Raw genomic sequence first — 27,250 nt, 5'->3', positions numbered from 1 at the left:
TAATTATGTGATCACAAAGAAGCTGAAGAATTGGCCTTGTTTGATTTAATTATCCTAAACATTTGATGAAAAGCAAACTGGAACCTGCTTTTCTCTCCCAACAAACATACTATTGGTAGCATATGTATAGCTAAATCATTTTTCCTTGTGTGTTCTTTTATTGTATTTGAAATATAATTCAGCAAAATGAATGTGGGAGTGAATGATACCCTGTTTCTCTTTTGCCCTTCACTCCCAGAAGCTGGTACAGTGTGAAACCAACCTTAAATATTTTGGACCAAACCAGAATAAGATGAGGCGATCTAGTCTGCCCCCTTGGCTCATCTTTAATTAGATGTACCTTGAGAAGGACAGCTGTAAGCCTCTTGATAAAATGGAATCAGATGCTCAGATCAGGTCTACAACTGCAAGATTTTCCTAAAACTAAGTTAATTGATGTCCTAGAAATATTTCTACAAGTGCCTGTGAGGCAGTTTGAGGAATGAAGGCTGAAGGAAGGAGATTTAGTGCAGTTGCTTTCCCCTGATGACAACAACGTGATTTCCTCCCTCCAATATTCCTTTAATGTGCCCTGTATTTTTCGGTGGGATCCCCTCTGTTCCAGGGCAAGGGAGTGAAGCCTGGCCTACTCTAGAAGAAAGGCTCCACAGACTTCATCTGAGAATCACTGGGCATTTAATTGAACACCAAGGTTTTCCAGTTGTTGATATTCTTTGCAATAGAGAACTACAAGTAGACCCCCTCTACAATAATGTAATACAAGTACTTTAGGTACTTGAGTGCCTCCAGAGACCTTAAAATTGTTTTAACCCAGAGCCCCACCCAAGCACTCCATTTTTCTGCTGAGGAATCTCTGCCAAAACCAAACGTTCTTGTCAAGTTTTGGAACCCATTAGCCTTAGTCCATCCATCTTTCTTCGTGCAACATAACAGACAGTTGTTCTAAATCACCCCTCAGTCACATGAGAACTTAGTCTTCTCTGAATCACACAACATAATGACCATCATCCCCAGCATGCTCTGATTTTCTACAACAAAACATGCTTCATAGGCTTTGTCATTGGCCAAATCTGGATTTGAATGCTCCAGAAATAAAGGTTTTTTTTCTATCTTAAGCAGTTGTGAAATACCTTATATATGCATAAAGCTGAACTAAGTATCAAAATGGATTTTAAAAAGAGAATACTGAAAATGATAGTTCTTGTTCTTACATCACTATCGTTTCCTCATTTTGAGCAATAGCATCAGTGCAGTAAGTAACCAGAAAGTATAAATAAACACAGGTTAATTCACGAATATAAAATCATACGGGTACTGAGGCAACTCAGAGATACACCCTGGATCTTGTAGAGCAAAAAGAAAACTGGAGGGTATCCTAGGCTGAGGGCCATCAAGACTGAAGTCAAAAAGAGACATATGAGAATTGGTTTAGTCAAAGGAATAGGGTTGCAGTAAAGCGGGATGCCCAAATAACATCATCTGGAGAGTCAAAGATTTTTTTGACAGGAACCCTTGAATGCCTGGCTAATGACTTTTGAAATAATTTCAACTCCAGCATAAATTCCTATGTGACTCAGCAGTGCCTGTATAGTTTGTTGATATCACAATTTCAATTTTGTCAGCTATATAAAGAATGATGTGTCTCCCTTACCTAGCTCTAAACACTGTTGCATGAAATGTGCTTGCCTGTGGTTGCCCTAGGAACATATTTCTCTCATCTTCATGTGTTTGATTATATAGATCTGGAAACCAAAACCCTCCAGGGGGCTAAAGGTGAAAACAGTCTCAGCTCCACAGGAACTTTCCTTGTGGACAATTCTAGTGTGGACTTCCAGAAATTTCCAGACAAAGAGATACTGAGAATGGCTGGACCACTCACAGCAGATTTCATTGTCAAGGTGAGCCCTATTTAGATACCTCCTTTTCAAGCCACATCCCAAATGATGTTACTTATAATTTCCTGAGCAGAGAGCGACTTTTGGTTCTGACATATGTTTGGAAAGCCCATTTGTTACCCAGGAAATGTTTAATCTGAGGGTGTTGAGCTAGCTGCATCCTGGACCTTATGAGGACATATGATATTTCAAGGTCATAGGAAATCTTTATTATATAATTAATACAATCTTTATTATGTAATTAATAAAATAACCCCACCTAAGAGGCCAATGTATCATAAGTTGGTGGCTATAGATTGTTTTTAAAATAGTTTTGATACAGTCATTGACTTATATAGGCTATCCTCAGTAAAAGAGAAAAACAAACTAATTATCCATCAACTTGGTCAACTGATCATTCTTCCAATGGCAAGCTCTGTTTTCTTTTGTACTGGCAAGAAAACTAAGTTGTTTCCTCCTATCAGAGCTTCCCTAGTCTTCAAGGTAATATAAAACACATTGCTGGAAGCAACATGCACATTCTGCTGGAAAAATGCACACACTAGAAGAACTTTTGGGAATCACAATAAAATAAAACATATTTTTTCCTTCAGTAGGTCAGGAGGACCTGACGGATTTCAGCTGTAAAGCTGTAAAACTTGTAATGTGTCCAGGACTCCATAAATTTTTCATCATAGGACCTGGAGCCAGAGGACATTTGATTTAAGCTAAAACTTGATGACCCCATGGCAGCTGGAAGTAAGAATGCATATAGGAAAATGCAATAGGCAGTAAGGTTGGAGGGAGAAAGGTTCCCAAATACTGTCCTCCATCTCCATCTGCATGGTAGTTCTTTTTAATCCAGTCCAGACGCCAGCCACATGAACGTGAGCAAGAAGCTACAAGCCATCCGAGGTAGCTCACAATAGAAATGATGCTGTAGGTAGTTAAATGATTTCCGTTAAGCAAGAAAATCCAGTAAAGAAGTGAAAGATGTCTTTATTCTTTGAAGCCCTTCGAGTACCATTAAATAGACCAAGTATACTATAGTAATTTCCCTAGTGGCCTTGTGAGAGTTAATACACATACTGAAATTATGTAACTGGATTCAAGCAATATTACTTACATTGGAACAGCTCACAGCATTGTCAAATGTGTTACATCTATCCAGTTGCCTTCTGCACATCTCTGCTTGAATAACCCATAGGCACAACAAGCCCGACATGCCTAAGTTTAACTTGAGCCCCAGAAACCTGCTTTATAATCTTTATTGTTTTAAATCTTATAAATGAAGACACTGTCTGCCCAGGCAAGTCAGAAACCTTTGATTCACCCTGTTTTCCCTTCTATATGCCACCGGTCAGACTTCATCCAAACTATCTCTCAACATTGGTTTTTCTCCTCCATCCTTGCTGCCACTGCGTTAGCGCAGGCCTTTACTTTTTCTCATCTGAACTAGTACCATGGACCCTGAGCTAGTTTACCAGCCTCTGATTTCATTGCCTATGTTACCTTCAGAGTGCGTTTCCTAAAATCCCTTTCCTAATCCTTCATAACCCCTCACCTTCACTCATTGCCTCTAGGTTAGAAGACAAATCCATAGCACAGTATCTGCTACTCTGGTTTAGCTGGATTGTGCCCACCTTTCCAACCTCACCTTTGACTTTTCCCCTTCTGTTTCAGCCCTGAATGATGGGCAGGTCCCCCAGCACCTTACACTCTCATAACTCATTACCTTTGCAGGATGCTGTGCCCTCTACCTGGAATGCTCTTATCTTGTCTTCTTCCATTCTCTTCACTATCTCTTATTTCTTCTTCAAGATCTCCTCCTTCCAGGAGTATTCTTTGACTCTACCCCAAATTTCTTTCTGTATCTCCCCACCTCTGTGTTCCTTGAGAGAAGAAACTGAATTGTATTTGTCTTCATATCTCCATAAGAAGAATCTAATAAGCACTAACAAGTGCTGGATAAATAAAGAATTTTTGCCACACAACAATTGTTTAAATAGAGCAGATGCTGACATCTCTATTATACCCACAAGGAAACTTAGCTTCAGGAAAGTTGAGTGACTTGCCTGAGTTCACACTGATGGGAAGCCAGCACTGAAAATCACATCTCTTTACTTCTGGTCCAGAACGCTTTTAATATTTTGTGTTGCTTCTAAGAGTATATATCTTTTTCTTCAGTGTTTCTTTAGAAAACACTGGGAATCAAATAAATGTAAAGTTATTCTAAGATAGATTATGTAATTCTTAAATTAGTTTGCTTAAACTTTAAAATGAGCCAAATTATTGAAGTACGTACAGAAAAAAAGAAGAAAATTATCTTTTTTCTAGTACTTCGTAATGAAACAACTTTCTCTTCCCTAATTTTCCTCAGAGAAATAGCTGAAAACAAGATATTACTATTGATTATTTATCATTTTTCATGATTTAGCTTTTATAATTATATATATCATATGAATTAAGCTTTCAGTAGCATTCAAAGTATAGTCTCTTTTGCATTGTGTATATAATACATATGTATAGTTGATTAATCAAATTCTCTTTATAGATTTAAATGGCCATGTACCTAAGTCTCAAACCAACCTCACCTTGACAAACGTCATTAGAAACACCAGAATCCATCTTCACAATCAGCAAAATAGCATCATCCTTGAGATGGGGTCATTACCCTGGCAATCTGGTGGTATGAAGTCAGGTGATTCAGAAAGTGGAATAAACCAAACATACAGCAGAAAGCCATCAGTGTGGTGCTTACACAGAGGCCATGACTATCTGGGTCTTCACAGAGAGCTATCCAACAGCTATTTGAAGATTTTTTTTTCTTCAAGGCATGGCAGGATTTTATTTTTGAGATGTGGACATTCTGTTAAAACAGTCTAATTGAAACAAGTTCTCTTTTAATTTTTATTAATTAATTTTTAATTGATGAGTAAAAACTAGATTCATCATATACAACATGTTTTCAAATATGTAGACTTTGGGGAACAGCTGAACTGAGCTAATTAATATATGTGTTACTTCACGTATTTATCAATTTTTTGTGTTGAGAACACTTAAAATCTATCTCTTGGCAACTTTCACAAATACAATACATTGTTATTAATTGCAGCCACGGTTTTGTAGGTAGATCTCCTGAACTTATTTCTCCTAATGAAATTTTGTATCTTTTGACCAACATTTCCCCCACAGTTCACTTCCACCCCAACCCCCTGGTAGCCAATATTCTACTCTGTGTTTCTATTAGGTCAATTGTTTTAGATTGGACACAGAAGTATTATTAATATCACGCAGTATTTCTCTTTCTGGGCCTAGCTTATTTCATTTAACATAATGTTCTCCAGGTTCATCCACATTGTCAAAATGACAGGATTTTCTTCTTTTTTCAAAGCTGAATAGTATTCCATTGTGCATACATATTACGTTTTGTTTATCTGTCTGTTGATGAACACCTAGGTTGATTTCACATCTTGGCTGTTGTGACTAGTGCTGCAGTGAACACGAGAGTGTAGATATCTCTTCAACATACTGATTTCATTTCCTTCGAGTATATACCCATGAGTGAGATTGCTGGATCATATGGTAGTTCTGTTTTTCAAATTTTTAAAGAAATCTTTATACTGTTTTCTACAATGGCTGAATCAATTTACATTCCCACCCATAGTATCCAAGGGTTCCCTTTTCTCCACATCCGTGCCAATACTTATCTTTTGTCTTTTTGATAACAGCAGTTCTATAAGGTGTAACGTGATATTATAGTACCGAATGCCTTTCCCTGATGATTAATGATGTTGAGCATTTTTAAATATGCCTGTTGGCCATTTGTATGTCTTCTCTTGAGAAAAATCTATTCAGATCCTTTGTTTATTTTTCAGTCAGATTGTTTTCTTGCTATTGAGTTGTTTGAGTTTCTTGTATATTTTGGATATTAGCCCCTTATCAGATGTGTGATTTGCAATTTTTTTCCATTCTGTAGGTTGTCTCTTCAATCTGTTGATTGTTTTCTTCACTGTGCGGAAGCTTTTTAGTTTAATGTAATCCCATTTATCTATTTTTGCTTTTGTTGCCTGTACTTTTGGGTCATATTCAAAAAATTGCCCAGACCAATTGCAGATTGTCACCTATGTTTTCTTCTAGTAATTTTATAGTTTCAGGTCTTACACTTAAGTCTTTAATCCAGTTTAAGTTGATTTTTCTGTATAGTGTGAGATATGGGTCTGATTTTATTCTTCCACATATGGAAGTTTTTCCAAACACTACTGTCCTTTTCTCAGCAACTTTGTCAGAAAATCAATTGGCCTTAAATTTCTGGATTAATGTCTGGGCTGTCTTCTCTTTCATTGGTCTATGTGTCTGTTTTTAGACTGGTACCATGTTATTTTGATTATTATAGCTTTTCAGTAGATTTTGAAATCAGGTCGTATGATGCCTTTAGCTTTTTTCTTTTTTGTTCTAGATTGCTTTGGCTATTTGGGGTATTTTGTGGTTCCATTTGAATTTTAGGGTTTTTTTTTCCATTTCTGTGAAAAATGTCATTGGAATTTTGGGGGAGATTGCATTAAATCTGTAGATAGTGTTGGGTAGTACAGACATTTAACAATATTAATTCTTCCAATTCATAACACATGATATCTTTCCATTAATTTGTGTTTTCTTCAATTTTTTCATCAATCTTTTATAGTTTTCAGTGTCCTTCACTTTCTTGATTAAATTTACTCCTAAATATTGGGGGTTTTTGGTAGGTATTATACATGGGATTGTTTCCTTAATTTCTTTTTTGAATGGTTTATTAGTGTATAGAAATGCTATTGATGTTTATATGTTGATTTTTTTATCCTGCAACTTTACTGAATTTATTGATTAGTTCTAAAAGTTTTTTGGTGGATGCATTATATATTAATTTAAGCACTTCATTGCTTTTCGAAAAAGATATTGCAGGAATCAGAATGGCCACTTGTCAGTATCTCCACGGAATTTTATTTTTTTATTTTTATTTTTTTAATTATTATTATACTTTAAGTTTTAGGGTACATGTGCACAATGTGCAGGTTAGTTGCATATGTATACATGTGCCATGCTGGTGTGCTGCACCCATTAACTTGTCATTTAGCATTAGGTATATCTCCTAATGCTATCCCTCCCCCCTACCCCCACCCCACAACAGTCACCAGAGTGTGATGTTCCCCTTCCTGTGTCCATGTGCTCTCATTGTTCAATTCCCATCTATGAGTGAGAACGTGCGGTGTTTGGTTTTTTGTCCTTGTGATAGTTTACTGAGAATGATTATTTCCAATTTCATCCATGTCCCCACAAAGGACATGACCTCATCATTTTTTAAGGCTGCATAGTATTCCATGGTGTATATGTGCCACATTTTCTTAATCCAGTCTATCATTGTTGGACATTTGGGTTAGTTCCAAGTCTTTGCTATTGTGAATAGTGCCACAATAAACATACGTGTGCATGTGTCTTTATAGCAGCATGATTTATAGTCCTTTGGGTATATACCCAGTAATGGGATGGCTGGGTCAAATGGTATTTCTAGTTCTAGATCCCTGAGGAATTGCCACACTGACTTCCACAATGGTTGCACTAGTTTACAGTCCCACCAACAGTATAAAAGTGTTTCTATTTCTCCACATCCTCTCCAGCACCTGTTGTTTCATGACATTTTAATGATTGCCATTCTAACTGATGTGAGATGGTATCTCACTGTGGTTTTGATTTGCATTTCTCTGAGGGCCAGTGATGATGAGCATTTTTTCATGTGTCTTTTGGCTGCATAAACGTATTCTTTTGAGAAGTGTCTGTTCATATCCTTCGCCCACTTTTTGATGGGGTTGTTTGTTTTTTTCTTGTAAATTTGTTTGAGTTCATTGTAGATTCTGGATATTAGCCCTTTGTCAGATGAGTAGGTTGCAAAAATTTTCTCCCATTTTGTAGGTTGCCTGTTCACTCTGATGGTAGTTTCTTTTTCTGTGCAGAAGCTCTTTAGTTTAATTAGATCCCATTTGTCAATTTTGTCTTTTGTTGCCATTGCTTTTGGTGTTTTAGACATGAAGTCCTTGCCCATGCCTATGTCCTGAATGGTAATGCCTAGGTTTTCTTCTAGGGTTTTTATGGTTTTAGGTCTAATGTTTAAATCTTTAATCCATCTTGAATTAATTTTTGTATAAGATGTAAGGAAGGGATCCAGTTTCAGCTTTCTCCATATGGCTAGCCAGTTTTCCCAGCACCATTTATTAAATAGGGAATCCTTTCCCCATTGCTTGTTTTTGTCAGGTTTGTCAAAGATCAGATAGTTGTAGATATGCGGCATTATTTCTGAGGGCTCTGTTCTGTTCCATTGATCTATATCTCTGTTTTGGTACCAGTACCATGCTGTTTTGGTTACTGTAGCCTTGTAGTATAGTTTGAAGTCAGGTTGCGTGATGCCTCCAGCTTTGTTCTTTTGGCTTAGGATTGACTTGGCAATGCGGGCTCTTTTTTGGTTCCATATGAACTTTAAAGTAGTTTTTTCCAATTCTGTGAAGAAAGTCATTGGTAGTTTGATGGGGATGGCATTGAATCTGTAAATTACCTAGGGCAGTATGGACATTTTCACGATATTGATTCTTCCTATCCATGAGCATGGAATGTTCTTCCATTTGTTTGTATCCTCTTTTATTTCCTTGAGCAGTGGTTTGTAGTTCTTCTTGAAGAGGTCCTTCACATCCCTTGTAAGTTGGATTCCTAGGTATTTTATTCTCTTTGAAGCAATTGTGAATGGGAGTTCACTCATGATTTGGCTCTCTGTTTGTCTGTTATTGGTGTATAAGAATGCTTGTGATATTTGTACATTGATTTTGTATCTTGAGACTTTGCTGAAGTTGCTTATCAGCTTAAGGAGATTTTGGGCTGAGACAATGGGGTTTTCTAGATATACAATCATGTCATCTGAAAACAGGGATAATTTGACTTCCTCTTTTCATAATTGAATACCCTTTATTTCCTTCTCCTGCCAAATTGCCCTGGCCAGAACTTCCAGCACTATGTTGAATAGGAGTGGTGAGAGAGGGCATCCCTGTCTTGTGCCAGTTTTCAAAGGGAATGCTTCCAGTTTTTGCCCATTCAGTATGATATTGGCTGTGGGTTTGTCATAGATAGCTCTTATTATTTTGAGATACGTCCCATCAATACCTAATTTATTGAGAGTTTTTAGCATGAAGGGTTGTTGAATTTTGTCAAAGGCCTTTTCTGCATCTGTTGAGATAATCATGTGGTTTTTGTCTTTGGTTCTGTTTATATGCTGGATTACGTTTATTGATTTGCATGTATTGAACCAGCCCTGCATCCCAGGGATGAAGCCCACTTGATCACAGTGGATAAGCTTTTTGATGTGCTGCTGGATTTGGTTTGCCAGTATTTTATTGAGGATTTTTGCATCAATGTTCATCAAGGATATTGGTCTAAAATTCTCTTTTTTGGTTGTGTCTCTGCCCAGCTTTGGTATCAGGACGATGCTGGCCTCATAAAATGAGTTAGGGAGGATTCCCTCTTTTTCTATTGATTGGAATAGTTTCAGAAGGAATGGTACCAGTTCCTCCTTGTACCACTGGTAGAATTCGGCTGTGAATCCATCTGTTCCTGGACTCTTTTTGGTTGGTAAGCTATTGATTATTGCCACAATTTCAGATCCTGTTATTGGTCTATTCAGCGATTCAACTTCTTCCTGGTTTAGTCTTGGGAGAGTGTATGTGTCGAGGAATTTATCCATTTCTTCTAGATTTTCTAGTTTATTTGTGTAGAGGTGTTTGTAGTATCCTCTGATGGTAGTTTGTATTTCTGTGGGATCGGTGGTAGTATCCCCTTTATCATTTTTTATTGCGTCTATTTGATTCTTCTCTTTTTTTTTTCTTTATTAGTCTTGCTAGCAGTCTATCAATTTTGTTGATCCTTTCAAAAAACCAGCTCCTGGATTCGTTAATTTTTGAAGGGTGTTTTTTGTCTCTATTTCCTTCAGTTCTGCTCTGATTTTAGTTATTTCTTGCCTTCTGCTAGCTTTTGAATGTGTTTGCTCTTGCTTTTCTAGTTCTTTTAATTGTGATATTAGGGTGTCAATTTAGTGGGAATTTAGTGGGAAATTTAGTGCTTCCCTCTACACACTGCTTTGAATGTGTCCCAGGGAGTCTGGTATGTTGCATCTTTGTTCTTGTTGGTTTCAAAGAACATCTTTATTTCTGCCTTCATTTCGTTATGGACCCAGTAGTCATTCAGGAGCAGGTTGTTCAGTTTCCATGTAGTTGAGTGGTTTTGAGTGAGATTCTTAATCCTGAGTTCTAGTTTGATTGCACTGTGGTCTGAGAGACAGTTTGTTATAATTTCTGTTCTTTTACATTTGCTGAGGAGAGCTTTACTTCCAACTATGTGGTCAGTTTTGGAGTAGGTGTGGTGTGGTGCTGAAAAAAATGTATATTCTGTTGATTTGGGGTGGAGAGTTCTGTAGATGTCTATTAGGTCCACTTGGTGCAGAGCTGAGTTCAATTCCTGGGTATCCTTGTTAACTTTCTGTCTTGTTGATCTGTCTAATGTTGGCAGTGGGGTGTTGAAGTCTCCCATTATTATTGTGTGGGAGTCTAAGTCTCTTTGTAGGTCACTCAGGACTTGCTTTATGAATCTGGGTGCTCCTGTATTGGGTGCATATATATTTAGGATAGTTAGCTCTTCTTGTTGAATTGATCCCTTTACCATTATGTAATGGCCTTCTTTGTCTCTTTTGATGTTTGTTGTTTTAAAGTCTGTTTTATCAGAGACTAGGATTGCAACCCCTGCCTTTTTTTGTTTTCCATTTGCTTGGTAGATCTTTCTCCATCCTTTTATTTTGAGCCTATGTGTGTCTCTGCACGTGAGATGGGTTTCCTGAATACAGCACACTGATGGGTCTTGACTCTTTATCCAATTTGCCAGTCTGTGTCTTTTAATTGGAGCATTTAGTCCATTGACATTTAAAGTTAATATTGTTATGTGTGAATTTGATCCTGTCATTATGATGTTAGCTGGTGATTTTGCTCGTTAGTTGATGCAGTTTCTTCCTAGTCTCGATGGTCTTTACATTTTGGCATGATTTTGCAGCGGCTGGTACCGGTTGTTCCTTTACATGTTTAGTGCTTCCTTCAGGAGCTCTTTTAGGGCAGGCCTGGTGGTGACAAAATCTCTCAGCATTTGCTTGTCTGTAAAGTATTTTATTTCTCCTTCACTTATGAAGCTTAGTTTGGCTGGATATGAAATTCTGGGTTGAAAATTCTTTTCTTTAAGAATGTTGAATATTGGCCCCCACTCTCTTCTGGCTTGTAGAGTTTCTGCTGAGAGATCCGCTGTTAGTCTGATGGGCTTCCCTTTATGGGTAACCCGACCTTTCTCTCTGGCTGCCCTTAACCTTTTTTCCTTCATTTCAACTTTGGTGAATCTGACAATTATGTGTCTTGGAGTTGCTCTTCTCGAGGAGTATCTTTGTGGTGTTCTCTGTATTTCCTGAATCTGAATGTTGGCCTGCCTTGCTAGATTGGGGAAGTTCTCCTGGATAATATCCTGCAGAGTGTTTTCCAACTTGGTTTCATTCTCCCCGTCACTTTCAGGTACACCAATCAGACGCAGATTTGGTCTTTTCACATAGTCCCATATTTCTTGGAGGCTTTGTTCGTTTCTTTTTATTCTTTTTTCTCTAAACTTCCCTTCTCACTTCATTTCATTCATTTCATCTTCTATCACTGATACCCTTTCTTCCAGTTGATGGCATCGGCTCCTGAGGCTTCTGCATTCTTCACGTAGTTCTCGCACCTTGGCTTTCAGCTCCATCAGCTCCTTTAAGCACTTCTCTGTATTGGTTATTCTAGTTATACATTCGTCTAAATTTTTTTCAAAGTTTTCACCTTCTTTGCCTTTGGTTTGAATTTCCTCCTGTAGCTCGGAGTAGTTTGATCATCTGAAGCCTTCTTCTCTCAACTCGTCAAAGTCATTCTCTGTCCAGCTTTGTCCCGTTGCTGGTGAGGAGCTGCGTTCCTTTGGATGAGGAGAGGTGCTCTGTTTTTTAGAGTTTCCAGTTTTTCTGCTCTGTTTTCTCCCCATCTTTGTGGTTTTATCTACTTTTGGTCTTTGATGATGGTGATGTACAGATGGGTTTTTGGTGTGGATGTCCTTTCTGTTTGTTAGTTTTGCTTTTAACAGACAGGACCCTCAGCTGCAGGTCTGTTGGAGTTTGCTAGAGGTCCACTCCAGACCCTGTTTGCCTGGGTATCAGCAGCGGTGTCTACAGAACCGCGGATTTTCGTGAACCACGAATGCTGCTGTCTGATCGTTCCTCTGAAAGTTTTGTCTCAGAGGAGTACATGGCTGTATGAGGTGTCAGTCTGCCCCTACTGGGGGGTGCCTCCCAGTTAGGCTGCTGGGGGGTCAGGGACCCACTTGAGGAGGCAGTCTGCCCGTTCTCAGATCTCCAGCTGCGTGCTGGGAGAACCACTGCTCTCTTCAAAGCTGTCAGACAGGGACATTTAAGTCTGCAGAGGTTACTGCTGTCTTTTTGTTTGTCTGTGCCCTGTCGCCAGAGGTGGAGCCTACAGAGGCAGGCAGGCCTCCTTGAGCTGTGGTGGGCTCCACCCAGTTCGAGCTTCCCAGCTGCTTTGTTTACCTGAGCGATCCTGGGCAATGGTGGGTGCCCATCCCCGAGCCTCGCTGCTGCCTTGCAGTTTGATCTCAGACTGCTGTGCTAGCAATCAGCGAGACTCCGTGGGCGTGGGACCCTCCAAGCCATGTGCGGGATATAATCTCCTGGTGCGCCATTTCCTAAGCCCGTCGGAAAAGCGCAGTATTTGGGTGGGAGTGACCCGATTTTCCAGGTGCCGTCTGTCACCCCTTTCCTTGACCAGGAAAGGGAACTCCCTGACCCCTTGCACTTCCTGAGTGAGGCAATGCCTCGCCCTGCTTCGGCTCGCGCACGGTGCACTGCACCCACTGTCCTGCGCCCACTGTCTGGCACTCCCTAGTGAGATGAACCCAGTACCTCAGATGGAAATGCAGAAATCACCCTTCTGCGTAGCTCACGCTGGGAGTTGTAGACCAGAGCTGTTCCTATTCGGCCATCTTGGCTCCTCCCTCCTCCATGTAATTTTATTGCCAAAATATCATTTTTGTTTCTTTAAAAGGAGAAGACTTTTTTGTGCAAAAGGAAGATTTTTGTGACAGTGAGCAATTATTATATATTGCCCTTAGTTCTAAAATAATGTTTTGGAATATCCTTCTCTTGCCACCTTTAAAACTGGACTGAATTCTCATCTTGCTTCCTAGAGCAGCATTTCTTCTAAAACTTTTAAACTTGTACCCTTGGCTCTACATACATTTTTGACAATGCCAGTTTAGTGTGGTAGAATAGATAATCTGCTGCTTACTGGGTGTGTGACCTTAAGAATATTGCTTTGCCTCATCAAACCTGTTTACTCTTTTATGGAATGGTAATAAAATACTCCCTACTCCTGAAGGAACCTTTTTGAGGGATTAAATGAGATAATGTATATAAAAGTGGATAAATCCATATTACTTACTTTCCATCTTTTTCAAACACTTTAACTTTCAGTCAAACCAATCACTATACTCTATCTAAACAACAGCAGGAAGCTGCTTTGCTGAAGATGGTGAGAGGCTGATGCATTTACCAGTGGTATACCCAGGAACAATGTGGCAGATGTAGCCATTAAGATAAATGGCTATGAGAGCAGACTGGGGGTGACATCTGTCAGTACATTAATTATTAGAGGTGATCTGGCCATCATCTGGATAACTGGCTGGCTTAGTATCCCCTCCCTCCCTTACCATGCCATGTGCATCTTTTCTGAAGCTGCAGACCCAAGGAAAGAGAATGACTTTCCCAGGTAGAAGAGTCCTCCTTAGTCATAGGTCCATTCTTCATTAGAACCTCCAACTCAGCTCTACCTGTTAAAGCAGCTAAGATGTTTTGGTACATATTCTGGTTTTGCCCACTTGAAAGATCTATGCAGAAAGCCAGATTAGACAGAGAAGAAGGTGATCAATGAATATCTAAGCTACCAAAGTAGCAGAAACACACAGCAGAAGAGAAAACAATAGCAAACTCAGAGCTAAGAGCACTAACTCATAATTCATGCACTGATAACAAGAGAACACTTATTTCCTGCAGAGGACAATTTTTAAAAGGTATTGCATATCTATAGTTGGAAAATTTGGTTAGGAAGAGTGGCATCATTGCAATTGTTACCAAAATTGCATCTTGGAGAATTCTAAGGGAACAGAAACTTTGCGATTTCTGCTTGCATCAGTTAGAGTATTAGGCAAAGATGATGCCTTTATATTTTGTTCTAGATAGCCTTGAACATAACCTTGCACACAATTCAGGATACAAAACTTGCTTTTATTATAAGAGGTAACAATACAAGGAGTCTGGAGAGAAATCCCATGTCCAAAATAATGGGAATTTATTAAGTAAGTTTATAAAATTATATATATATATATATTTCCTTCATTTAGCAGATGATTGATACATGAGGCAGATTGACCATCCTATATAGTATCTTCCCTCTCCTAGCTTATAATGTCATTTGGAAGATAAAAGACTAGATAGACAGTTTTGAAATAGTGATACATATCATTGAATACTAAAGAAAAAAAGACACATAGTGAAAGCTATAGATATGCACTACAAGCTAATATGCTTAAGAAAGCCTTTGTGGTGGGTGGATCACTTGAAGTCAGGAGTTCAAGACCAGCCTGGCCAAGATGGTGAAACCCCATCTCTACTAAAACTACAAAAATTGGCTGGGCGTGGTGGCAGGCATCTGTGATCCCAGCTACTCGGGAGGCTGAGGCAGGAAAATCGCTTGAATCCAGGAGGCGGAGGTTGCAGAGATTGCACCATTGTACTCCAGCTTGGGTGACAAGAACAAAACTCCATCTCAAAAAAAAAAAAAAAAAGGAAAAAAAAAGAAAGCCTTTGTGATACTGGGCAGCCTGTAAATCTTGGGTAGGATTGAAATACAGTTAGTCCTCTTCTTACAATAACCAACAACAAATTTTTTACTTTATTTTGGTGAAACAGCAATATGCATTCAATAGAAAATTTATTTCAAGTACCCATACAACCATTCTTTTTTTCACTTTTAGCACAGTACTTAATAAATTATATGAAATATTCAACACTTTATTATAAAACATGCTTTGTGTTAGATGATTTTGCCCAACTGTAGCCCAGCACATTTAAGGTAGGTGTGGGGAAGCTGGGATGTTTGGTAAGTGAGGTGTGTTAAATGCATTTTCAACTTACAATATTTTCAACTTAAGATGGGTTTATCAGGATATAACCCCATTGTAAGTTGAGGAGCATCTGTAACCAATTCCTTTATCCACTGGAGGCTGAGGTTTGGCCAACGTGTAATCCCAGATTGGTTTCACCCTGACACCCAGCCTGTTTCTAGACAGTCTCCCCATTTCAGTCAACCCATGCTTATAAAAGGGAAAACCATTGTCCTAAGCCATGTGTTCTTGAGAGGAAAAGTTTAAATCAACTGTAGGAAAGAGAAAAAGTGAATAGTAAGTACTGGTTCATTTTCCTACCCAACTTTTAGAGGTAGTGACTCTGCCAATATGCCCCTTTTGCTGATAGATGCCAAGCATTTAGAACTGAGCTAATCAGAATATACTGCATTTCTTGTTAGATTTAACATATTGTTTTGCCCATCACACAGCTAGGTTTAGGATGCAGAGACAGAGAACTGGTTCCTCATCTTTGTTTCACTCTTGAGAGTTGCAGATCCCTGCCCAATCCTGCCTCGCTCCCCACACCACAATATTAAGCTCAGCTCTCGTCATTGGTTTCCTGTCCTCCTCCTCCATCTGACCACTGGGACAATCCTTCAAGAAGGCTACAGTCTGCTTTGCCACTCAGTATCTCCTTCCTGACAAATCTTTGCCACCCTCTTCGTTCTTTAGACAACATTATATCTGTTGTTTCCAGAGAAGCATCTCTGATCTACTGCCCTACTCAAGGGTTGTGGGCAGCATTAATCATAACCCTGAGCTAGTTAGGTTGAGCACAGTGGCTCATGCCTGGAATGCTGGCACTTTTGGGAGCTGAGGCAGGAGGACTGCTTGAGCTCAGGAGTTTGAGACTAGCCTGGGCAACTTAGTGAGACCCCATTTCTATGAAAAAGAAAAAAAAAACGAACTCTAAGCTAGGGGCCTATGGGCTGAACTGCACTATTTTCCAATATGGAGGTCTGGAGTTCTAGAAAAACTAGAAAACTCTATAAGAAGTATAGCGGTAAAGTTGGGTACTAACATTTTTTAAAATCATTTTTAATCTACTAATGCCTAATCTTAGCATTTCCAACTGTTAAAATTATCAGGTATTTCAAACAGTGAGACAACTGAATCTGTTTCATTCCCATAGTAAGTAGCATTTTGGCAAGCCCTCTTCACTATACTGTCCTACCTAAAAAGACAGCCTTCCAAGGAGGGTAGAAAGTGCTCTTGGGGTTGGGTGTGGTGGCTCACGCCTGTAATCCCAGCACTTTGGGAGGCGGAGGCGGGTGGATCACCTGAGATCAGGCGTTTGAGACCTGCCTTGCCAACATGGCAAAACCTCGTCTCTACTAAAAATACAAAAATTTAGCTGGGCATGGTGGTGGACACCTATAATACCAGCTACTCGGGAGGTTGAGGCAGGAAAATTGCTTGAACCCAGGAGACAGAGGTTGCAGTGAGCTGAGATCACGCCACTTCGCTCCACCCTGGGTGACAGAGTGAGACTCCATCTCAAAACAAAGTGCTCTTGGATAAACATTGTTTTGTAATAATATTGCTTCCATTTATGAATTTTATCATTTGATGATAAAATCAAGTGATCAGTAACATCTTCAAGGAAACTGGCAGATGTATATAAAAAGATAATGACTCATCTAATAATTTATCACAAACAATAGTTAGAAATTTCAAAAGTACCTGAAAGGTATATAATTCAATTGTTTGTTCATTCATGCATCCGTTTATTCAGCCATTGTTTGGATACCTACTATGTGCCAGACATTGTAGATGATGCTGAAAAATGATGAGCAGGATAAATGTACCTGCCTCCATGGAGTTTTCAGAATGTGAAGGAGAAAGATAAGATCACAATTATTTCAAAATTAGGTATTTATAGATACATAACTGCTATAAGGAAGATTTTATTATTGTTGCATATCTTTTCAAGCCCAAACAAAAGCATTTTAAAATAGTCTTAACAGCAGTTCCTGAGGATACAGTATCTCTGTCAACTACCAGAACAGCCAAAAATTGAGTCTAGTAGACTGACACATTTAATCAACAGATTTACCAGTTTTCCGTGTTATTCTCTCCCTAGCAGGCATACTGATGTATGTTCACTATTTCCAAGCTTTCCAAAGTCATGACATCCCTGTCACTCTGAGAGCAGTGTGACCAAGTCACATAACACTGTGGATCCCAGCTCAGAGATACACAGTAGTGGTTCACCTGTGGCTTCCTTTTGCCTCCCTGTCCTCATGAGAGCAGCGACTGAACAGCTAAGCCAGGCTGGGGGGACCCCTGACTGCCAGCCCCCTTGCTGGCCCATCTGAGGCACAGCTTCTACATCAGTGAGAGAAAGAAACTTAGGGAAAATCCCAAAGCTCACATATTGCCTTTTGCCAGTGAAAAAGGAAAAGATGCTTTAACAGTGCTTTATCTGGAAAAGCCTTTGTGTGCTTAATGATGTCTTCATGTGCTTATACTATCTCCTTGATTCCTTGAATTTTACATGGAATTAAAGCTCAACCATAACCCCCCATACACATTTCTATGGCCCTCCAGCTCTGTCATGACAGTGCAGTCAATTGCTATGGAAAATTTTTGTCTTGTCTCTTCAGGTTAGTGTGAGAAATCATTATGTTGAATTAGAAACACTGAAACATTGTGATTATAGAAAGAAGAGCTTGGTTCAAATACTTTTTTTTATTAACATAAGGAGGTCAAAATTACATATACCAGATGTGTTTAGCTCCCTAAACCAAATGTGTCAAACTGAAGCTTTCTAGAACAGAGTTTCTCCAAGTATTATGATGTTATATCCTCCTCACACTGGCTGTAAGAAGCTAAGATTTTTTTCCCTTACTTCCCAGGACTCAGGTTAACATTCCAAAAAGAACATCTGCAAAAACAAACAAAAAAAGCAAAAAACAAAAACAAACAAACAAAAAAACCTCATCTCTTTGAATCTAAACAAATGCTCTGGTCTTTTATTTTTTCATGAATCTTGTGTTTAAATGAAAGTTTTTTTCTTATAACTTTCCAGTGTGACAACCACACATCCCAAGAGAGCTAGAGGCTTTTGTGAGCTTAAAAAAAAAAAAAAAGAAAGAACTTTCCAAGGAATGTGATTAATACTACATCCCTAAGCAAGCAATTAGGTACCCTTGTATCTGACACATAAAAATGAGAAATAGAAATCTATAGGTAGTGCTCTTTTTTTGTGAAAGACACTGTATTGCTTCAGCTGTTTTTGTTTTAAAGTAGGGAATGGTATCACTGTTTATTCTAATTAGAAAATACGTAAATGCTCTGCAGGTCAAAATCCCAGGGTATGAGACATTCTGTAGGGTTTCTCTCTTCCTTCTTTCCACCTCTCTCAGACTTTCTGAGAAACACTTCCATATTCCCATCTAAACTCCAAAAACTGATGTAGAGTTTAGCATCCATCACTTTTTCTTGGCCCTGTTTCTTCAATATTCTTATTTTCCCCCTGCATCCTAGATGTTTAATCCACTTGTTAAATTAAGTAGCACAGAAATAGGGCTATTTTTAAAATAATCTGAAGGCCAAATCCATCAATTTATCCTACATTATGGGCAATTAAGAAAATGGTAAGACTTGGCCAGGCACGGTGGCTCACGCCTGTTATCCCAGCACTTTGGGAGGCCGAGGCGGGCAGATCACGAGGTCAGGAGATCGACCATCCTGGCTAACATTCTGAAACCCCGTCTCTACTAAAAATACAAAAAATTAGCCGGGCATGGTGGCAGGCGTCTGTAGTCCCAGCTACTCGGGAGGCTGAGGCAGAAGAATGGCGTGAACCCGGGAGGCGGAGCTGGCAGTGAGCCGGGATGGTGCCACTACACTCCAGCCTGAGCAACAGAGCAAGACTCCATCGCAAAAAAAAAAAAAAAAGAAAATGTTAAGACTGAAAAACACTTAACAAATACTTAGGGCAAGTGGTTCAGTTGGACTCTGATACTTCTCTAATTGTTGTAATGTAGAGTAAGAACTGATCCTCTCAATTGTCCTTGGAACCTCCTTATAAAAAGTAGTCCAAACCTTGCCCAACAGTCTAAATGTTGTATCATTCTGTCTTCATGAAATTGTTGACATAAGGTACTTTTTCTTCTCTTCAGTTTATGTTTTCTCCACCTTGTACTCTTAAGAACCATTAAGGACTTGTCTCACATACCCCCTTTAAAAAAAAAAAGAAGTTGCAATTTCCATTAAGTACCAGTTTTATTTAAAAGCAAATAAATTGTTTTTAAGTAAGTAATCGTTTTTATAACATAAATTTGTGTTTTCAGTTTGATTCTTAAACCATCAACATTTGAATTACCTAGTTCGCTGGGCACGGGCCCAGAAGTTTGCCTTTTAGCAAGCATCTAGTTGGTAACTTCGCACACTAAATGGACAAGAAGCCCAATATGTGTCTCTGAATGGGAAGTGTTATTTAATTCTTCAACTCGTCTTTTTTCTTAACCAAAACCAGTATCTTTTATTTTCTGCAGTATATAATTTTCTTAGAACAAATTGTCTATTTCTGAATCTACATTTTAAAATCCACATAATTTTATCTATTATACCAAAGAGGTTGGAAATAAAGGACGGAAAGGGAATAGCGGCTTGGAATAAGATGATAGTGAAATCACAAATTGAGATATTGCTCTCCCTTGCTCTGTGGCAACAGAACTGAGAAGATAATGATAGTGAAAGCTTATGCAAGGACCATTCACTGGTAAAATGGTAGGATAAATGATACTGCCATTGCCACTTCTCCCGCAGTGCAGTCCCTCACACAGCCTAAAACCATCAGCACTACCATATACTCTTGTTCGAAGCTGCAAGGGACCAGAAAGCACCGCACTGTCACATTACTTCTTCTACTTTCCTGTTGACTCCTGCAGATTCGTAACTCGGGCTCCGCTGACAGTACAGTCCAGTTCATCTTCTATCAACCCATCATCCACCGATGGAGGGAGACGGATTTCTTTCCTTGCTCAGCAACCTGTGGAGGAGGTAATGGTGTTCACTTAGTCTAAAAACTGTTGGCTTCTGTGAGGAAATACTTGGGTATTGTAAGAGTAGAGTTACTTCAGCATGGAAGAAATTTTGTGCTGTGGTGGACCAGATCCTTTCTTCTGAACAGAGTGGAATCTCGAGGCCCTCCTGTAAGGCAGATACCTCCGCCAAGATGCCAAAGACATTTTCTGTCTGTAAAGTCCCATTAGAGGAAACAGTCTTTTTTTTTTTTTTTTTTTTTTTGAGACAGAGTCTCGCACTGTCGCCCAGGCTGGAGTGCAGTGGCGCCATCTCGGCTCGCTGCAAGCTCCGCCTCCCGAGTTCACGCCATTCTCCTGCCTCAGCCTCCTGAGTAGCTGGGACTACAGGCGCCCACCACCACGCCCGGCTAATTTTTTGTATTTTTAGTACGGACGGGGTTTCCCCGTGTTAGCCAGGATAGTCTTGATCTCCTGACCTCGTGATCCGCCCACCTCGGCCTCCCAAAGTGCTGGGATTACAGGCGTGAACCACCGTGCCCGACCGAGGAAACAGTCTTTACTTCTCTCCTTGATTTTGTAGAAGGCCAGAGCTAGAAATATTCTAATTTGGCAGCAGTTTGGTCCTGAAGCAGGCAGGTCCATTCACTTACATATAAACTACTCATGTGGTTGAAGTAAAGTCATCTATTTAGCAATCAATTAAAGAGTGTTTATCAGGCTTACTTAATTAGAGAAAATAGTTTGCTACCAGGAAAAAAAATCTCTGCATTTTAGACTTAGGCTCAGTTATTTTTCAACTCCACCCCATCATCCATGCATTAGAAGAAATGCCATTCGTTTTATTCATTAAAATGCATCTCTCCTGAAAAGTCACAAAATAAACTCCTGTCTCTGCTCCATCATATTTGTAACACGAACAGCATTTTGTGTTACTAGAAAAGGCTTTTGTGTTACTACAAAAGGTTATTTTTCCTCATTTTCTGCTCATCATAATTATAGTGTTTACATAATAATTGCATTGAATTTCCCAATAATTTATTTAGACATTTCCCTACAGCAAATCATTTAGTTCCTTTAACTTTTATGCTTTTATAATACATTGAATAACTTAATACCTAAGTATTTTTCTCTTTTCAAATTATTTTCTTGGTATAAATACTGAGGAGTGAGATTGTTAGATCAAGGAATTTCAGAATTTTTGTGGCTGTTGGCACACATTACCAAATTCTTTCCAGAAGGATAACAATCAGTGTGTGAATATTTTAGATTCATTGCCAACTGAGTCAGTGTTTGTGGATTATTGTTTTTCTAACGTAATGGATATAAAATTATATGTCTATTCTTTTGAAAATTAGCACATCAAATAAATTCTAGCTCTAGTTTCATAGAAGCCAGTTAATTGGCTGACTTTAAATAGCTAATCCACAGAAGTATCACTATATTAATTTGACAAGATATAAAAGGATAGTACCTCAAAATGGAGACAAATGATTACCCATAAATTTTGGAAAACATTGTATGATGTAATTCATCTTTACCTATGTTGTTTCTATCTACACAATGTAAATAAACTACTGAAAAATGTGGTTCTATGGAGCAGTGTTGGATTTTAGCTTAAAAGAAGTCAGTAGAAGTGCCATGAAGTACTTTTACTCAGTTGATAAAAAACTATCAATTCAACACTTTAAGCATTTCAATAGAATGAGTGTTTCTAGTTGTTCCATCTGTCATGGATAGAAAATCATTTAGCTGGCCAGGCGCAGTGGCTCACGCCTGTAATCCCAGCACTTTGGGAAGCCAAGGCAGAAGGATGGCTTGAGGCCAGGAGTTCGAGACCAGTCTGGCCAACATGGTGAAATCCCCTGTCTCTACTAAAAATACAAAAATTAGCTGGGTGTGGTGGCGCTAGCCTGTAATCCCAGCTACTTGGGAGGCTGAGGCATGAGAATTGCTTGAAACCAGGAGGCAGAGGTTGCAGTGAGCCAAGATCATGCCACTGTACTCCAGCCTGGGTGACAGAGCAAGACCCTGTCTCAAAAAAAGAAGAAAGAAAGAAAGAAGGAAAATCGCTTTGTTTAAGAATGAACTGTCAATTACTTTGATGTTCCATGGGAATACATTATTTTGATATTTTTACTAATGACTGGCATAGGAAATAGTTTCAAGGAAAGAATCTAAGGTTTGTTTTTTTTTTTAAAAAAAATGAAAACCATGCTTTGTGAGAAATAGCACTTCAGTTATATGCACACATAGAGCTGCTATTAGAGTGTGATGTCAGCAACCTTGATAATCGTTCATTGCATAATAAGGACATTGATGTTAGAGTCACATGTATCTTACTTCTTTGGGCCTCATTTTCCTCACATGGAAATGAAGAAGTAGAACTATCAGTGGTTTTCAGATGTTTCTGGGTATCAAATCTTGCTTCAAAGGAAACCTTAACTATGAAGCCAGGATAAAAGGAAGACTGTTCTGAGTGAAGATGTGAGGGATGTGGAGACCAGCTGTCCTTCCACTTTATTTTGAAATGTACTGAAGTTACCAGCTTGAAAATTACTGAAGAAATGATCTCTAAGTTCTCTTCTCTGTTTCTGGTTCCAGATTCAACTGGTTGGACATTTTGCTTAGTGTAAAAATTGCTACTCCAAATACCTTATAAAACTTTAGAAAACATGATTATCTGATGATTTTGGTCATTTCCTTCATTTTTGCTCTAACCCTTCATTTTATACATGCTATAATAGCTTCAAAGCAACAGGTTTAGGCTGACAAATTTTGATTTTGAAGAATAATCATCTCAGATTAATAATTTACTGCATTGTTCCTGTATTTTACTACATGATAAATTCTGTCCCTGTGTAGAAATTATTATCTGGAAAATTATAAAATAATTAGCCTGTTATAAAATTAGATGCTTTTAGAGTACAATGTAATTGAAAAGTAAAAGTGCATTTACTTACTTAAAGTGTCATTTTGCTACTTGATTTTTTTATAAAACAAATATTGGATTGAAAAAGTGTTCTTATCCATTGCTTTCATTACTTTTCATGCTTTTCATCTTTATAGTCAAATTTTAAAAGGCCTTTTTTTTAGGGTCTTTAATGAACAATTAATTTTTGTGGGTGGTCTGAGAACACAGCCTTAAGCCAGGAAATCTGGCTCATAAACCTCCTTCTGATTTCCTAAAATCTTTTGCAAGTCCCTTAATGATTTAAATCTTGCTTCCTAATATGTATTTAGCAATAACCGTGTTCAACCCACCTGCTAGGGATAATGTATTTGGCAGATTGATTAGGGTAAGAATGATATAAAAGGCCTAATTTTTTAAAATTCTCTATGCACATTTATTTTTCACCCCAAGAATCTAAGTCTTGATCACCACCCTACCAGAAATTCACAGGACAATAAAAAGGCAGGTAGGAAAGATAAAACATATGAAAAGAATTAACTATTACTCAACAATACATTTTTTAAGAGAGGCTTCTTTAAACAGTGACAATTTGTGGGTGGAGGCTAAGAAATATTCGCTAGAGACTTTTTAAAGAGAATGACAGAAGATTTTGAATATAACAAAAATGGAACAGTAGCAGGGAGGTGTTTTTATTAATTCTGCAGGGAAACAGGATTCGTGATGTCTACTGTTGGAATCTCAATGGTACATTTACTCAACCCACTCAGGTTGAATTTGGGCAAAAATAATGTTCCCAGGCATCTGGTGGAACCTGATCCTATGCTGGCCCCCCATGTGCAAGGGAAGCAATGTGGGATTTATTTTGTTTATCTGTTTGGGAGTTTATTCTCCCTAGTGCCCCAGGTACTAAGGAGGCAATTTAGCATTCTTGTATAAGATGGTTGGTAAATCCTGATGATCTTTTTTGGACACAGAATTCTGCATTATATTTTTAGATCATATAAAAGAAATAACAAGAACAGTTCTTACCCGAGTCTTATTATCTGGCTGGGCCCTTAAGTAGTTCAAGCCTAATTATATAATGTAATTATTAAGATTTGAGTGGATTACTTGAGAAAAGCACAGTACTTGAGGTCTGCAAAAATTAATGAGCCTTCCAATTATGTGTCTTTTTTCCTGGAAATGACTAAGGCATTGGGGAATAATTTCCATTGATGTGAGCTGGCCAAAATGCATAAAGAAATATATTGCATTGGCATGTACATTTAAACTTGCCTGGATGGTTTGATACTACAGGTTATCAACTGACATCGGCTGAGTGCTACGATCTGAGGAGCAACCGTGTGGTTGCTGACCAATACTGTCACTATTACCCAGAGAACATCAAACCCAAACCCAAGCTTCAGGAGTGCAACTTGGATCCTTGTCCAGCCAGGTCAGTCAAATTTGCTAGTTCATCTTTCATAAACATAACTGAAGTTCCAAATAGGTTATTTAAATTAAAATGAAACGTTTTAATTAAAAATAAAATGAAATTAAACATCAATAGTGTTGCTGTCCAGTGTTCATTACTAATCACGTGTTATTAGTACCCATACTCCTTGCTCTGGCTGCTATGCGAGGCCATCTCAGAGTCTACAGACTCCCCTTCTATAAAGCAGCAGGTAACATGCTCTTCAGAGTCATTTTCTCTTCTGATTTCCTTTCATTCTGGTTCCTTGTTTCTTTCCTTAGCAAGGTCCAGGCCAATGGACCACTCAACGTTCTTAACCAATGTGATGACACAATGTTCTCAGGATTTTTTCCATTTTATCTCTATTCCCGATCAGGGACAAGATCAGAGCAGACCATATTTCAGGGCCACAGCTGATCCCTTCTAGCCTGTCCACACTGATTATATAGAGTCAAAACAAGCCTTAGAACAGTTCTGCTGCCTCTGAACATACTCAGTCTTTGCTAAAGAGAAAGAACTTATTCTCGGTAGTCAGATTCTTAAAAGGTCTTTGAAAGTACAAGCTTTAAACAGGCACTTGACACTTTCACACATGATTATTTGCTTTTTGGAAACTACAGTTAGCCCTCAGATTATCTGCAGGGTCAAGAATCTGCCTGATGAATGAATTATCTCAAGTGAAGAGTAGTCATGGAAGTGCAGGTCAAGAATCTTTTCATGGGTGTAACGTTTGCCTTTGCAGTCACAATACTTGCTGGTGATTCTCTTTAGTATAGTGTAGCTTACTCATCCTCAACTTATGAGAGAGAATATAAGAAAAATCTTCCCCTACAAAAGCAATCAGGAATACCAAAAGACAAAGATTCATTTTCAAACTCCTTGGGTTTTTGAGAAACATCTCAATGTTATTTTTTAAAATCATACTATACTGATGATGTATGCATAAAAAGAAAGCTTCAACTCATTAAAATATGACTTGGGCAATGTCGATGCAAATCATTCTATTTTGAGGTGATAAGCAATGCAATTTTAGTTTTTGTTTTCTGCTGTCAATTTCTTAAGGTATATATTCCTGTACTCTTTTATCTTTATATTTATGACTGCTAAGTTCTACATGTGATATGAAATTGCTGTTATTAATTAATTCACAGGAACCATATTCCCTACCTCATAAAAGTGAACTCAGAATAACAGGTTTTCATTAAAAGAACAAAAAGAATAGATATTTTATAATTGTAAAATTTAGGTGAAGTTTAATTTAGCATCATATTACATCAGAAAATTATATATTAAAAATTGGGTATGATATAAAAACTGAATAAGGTGTTGAAATTGTGCTTGGATTTCTTTATTTTGGAAATCTTAAGGGTTTGAACTTTTTAGCCAAGACAGTTATAACCCATGCAATTTGATTTCATTTTAAAATTATTCTACTTATATATTTTTATGCATAACTGTAATAGGAAGACCAGTGTGTGAAAGGCACAGTTATCCTAATTCAGACAGGTCAAGTCAGCCCTAGAGAGACCCTGAAAGTCTTTTACACATTTCCCTGATAATTTGTACGTGTATTTCTAGGAGAAATGACAATTTCACTTCCCACAACTTCATAAAGCTTTTTTCCACAAAGAAAAAAAATGTCAATCAAGAGATGGCCATGGAAGAGAGTTGTGTGAAATAAAAGCATTTTGTTAACAATTTGAAAGAAATGTTTATAATAATGTTTACTCAGTCTTTCTTGCCTCTGATTTTTACCCACTCTTGTCTGTTGGAGAAACTTTTTTGGCCTATTTCTTATTACCCAAAGCAAAAGGCCATTCTGCAGTGAAAGAAGTCTGCCTGTGCAATTTATGCCTTTTCTATGTCCAGTGTTATTTTAAAACATTTATTACAGCACATGAGTAAATGTTGGGACAGGTGGCTATGTAAAAAAGAAAGACACAAAGAAAGATAAGTGAGAAAAGGGAAAAGAAAAAATAGGCAAATGTCAGGAAGCTGCTTTTTTTACTGAAGAAGTAATTAGACAAAGCTGAGAAAATTAAGACTTAGCAGTAGGAAAGGTCTAAGGGACAGCTGCTTCCGAAAATGTAAGTATGCTACTCTGAGGTTAAGATACTTCAGAAATTGCCATGAAATTCATTGAACTCTTTTGCACACCTGGAATCAAAGCAACCCTTCTGAATTCTAAGAGAAAATGAGAAGTGATGACCTAAGAAAAGTAGATAGAAGAGACTCCAGAAAATAGATCTGCTCTTCCATCAGACATTGCAGAATCAAACCCTCAGGAAGCTGTTTTCTCACTCAGATTTAATGGTCTAATAGTAAAATCAAGAGTGAACAATGACATTCAACCAACACTTTTGTGTCTAAATTTAGAAATTCCCAAAAGGGAAAACCAACGTTCTTGGTATAAAGTCACATGTTTTTAATTTCAAAAGAAATTTATTATATCTAGCCACTGAGATATTTATTCATTTTTCCTGAATCACACTAGGATTTTTACCTATTTTAGCATTTAAAAGTAGAGTCCCTTGTAGTAAGAAAAGAGAAGGAAAAAATAAAAAATAAATTTAAAAAGAAAAGTCCCCGTTAGACAGCCAACTTTATTCCCTATCAAGGCTTGCATGTGTCATTGACAGCAAAAACTGCATTAAACAATTAAGTCTATAACCTTATATTTATTACTTTACCCTTCTGG

At 38.2% G+C, this 27,250-nt stretch overlaps 1 protein-coding gene across 3 annotated transcripts in view; it reads left to right on the top strand.

Moving 5' to 3' along the window:
- ADAMTSL1 (ADAMTS like 1) overlaps positions 1 to 27,250 on the top strand; it is a 1,021,291-nt gene that overhangs the window by 745,238 nt on the left and 248,803 nt on the right. For all 3 annotated transcript variants that reach the window (XM_034967210.2, XM_063594468.1, XM_003822608.5), the window contains 3 exons: positions 1,741 to 1,898; positions 20,093 to 20,204; positions 24,396 to 24,534. In XM_034967210.2, coding sequence (XP_034823101.1) covers positions 1,741 to 1,898; positions 20,093 to 20,204; positions 24,396 to 24,534 — 409 coding nt within the window. The remainder of the gene's footprint in view (positions 1 to 1,740; positions 1,899 to 20,092; positions 20,205 to 24,395; positions 24,535 to 27,250) is intronic.

This window comes from Pan paniscus, chromosome 11, assembly GCF_029289425.2.
Source record: "Pan paniscus chromosome 11, NHGRI_mPanPan1-v2.0_pri, whole genome shotgun sequence".
Lineage (NCBI taxonomy): Eukaryota > Metazoa > Chordata > Mammalia > Primates > Hominidae > Pan > Pan paniscus.
The sequence above is the reverse complement of the archived record's forward strand: the minus strand, read 5'-3'. Positions and strand labels throughout refer to the sequence as shown.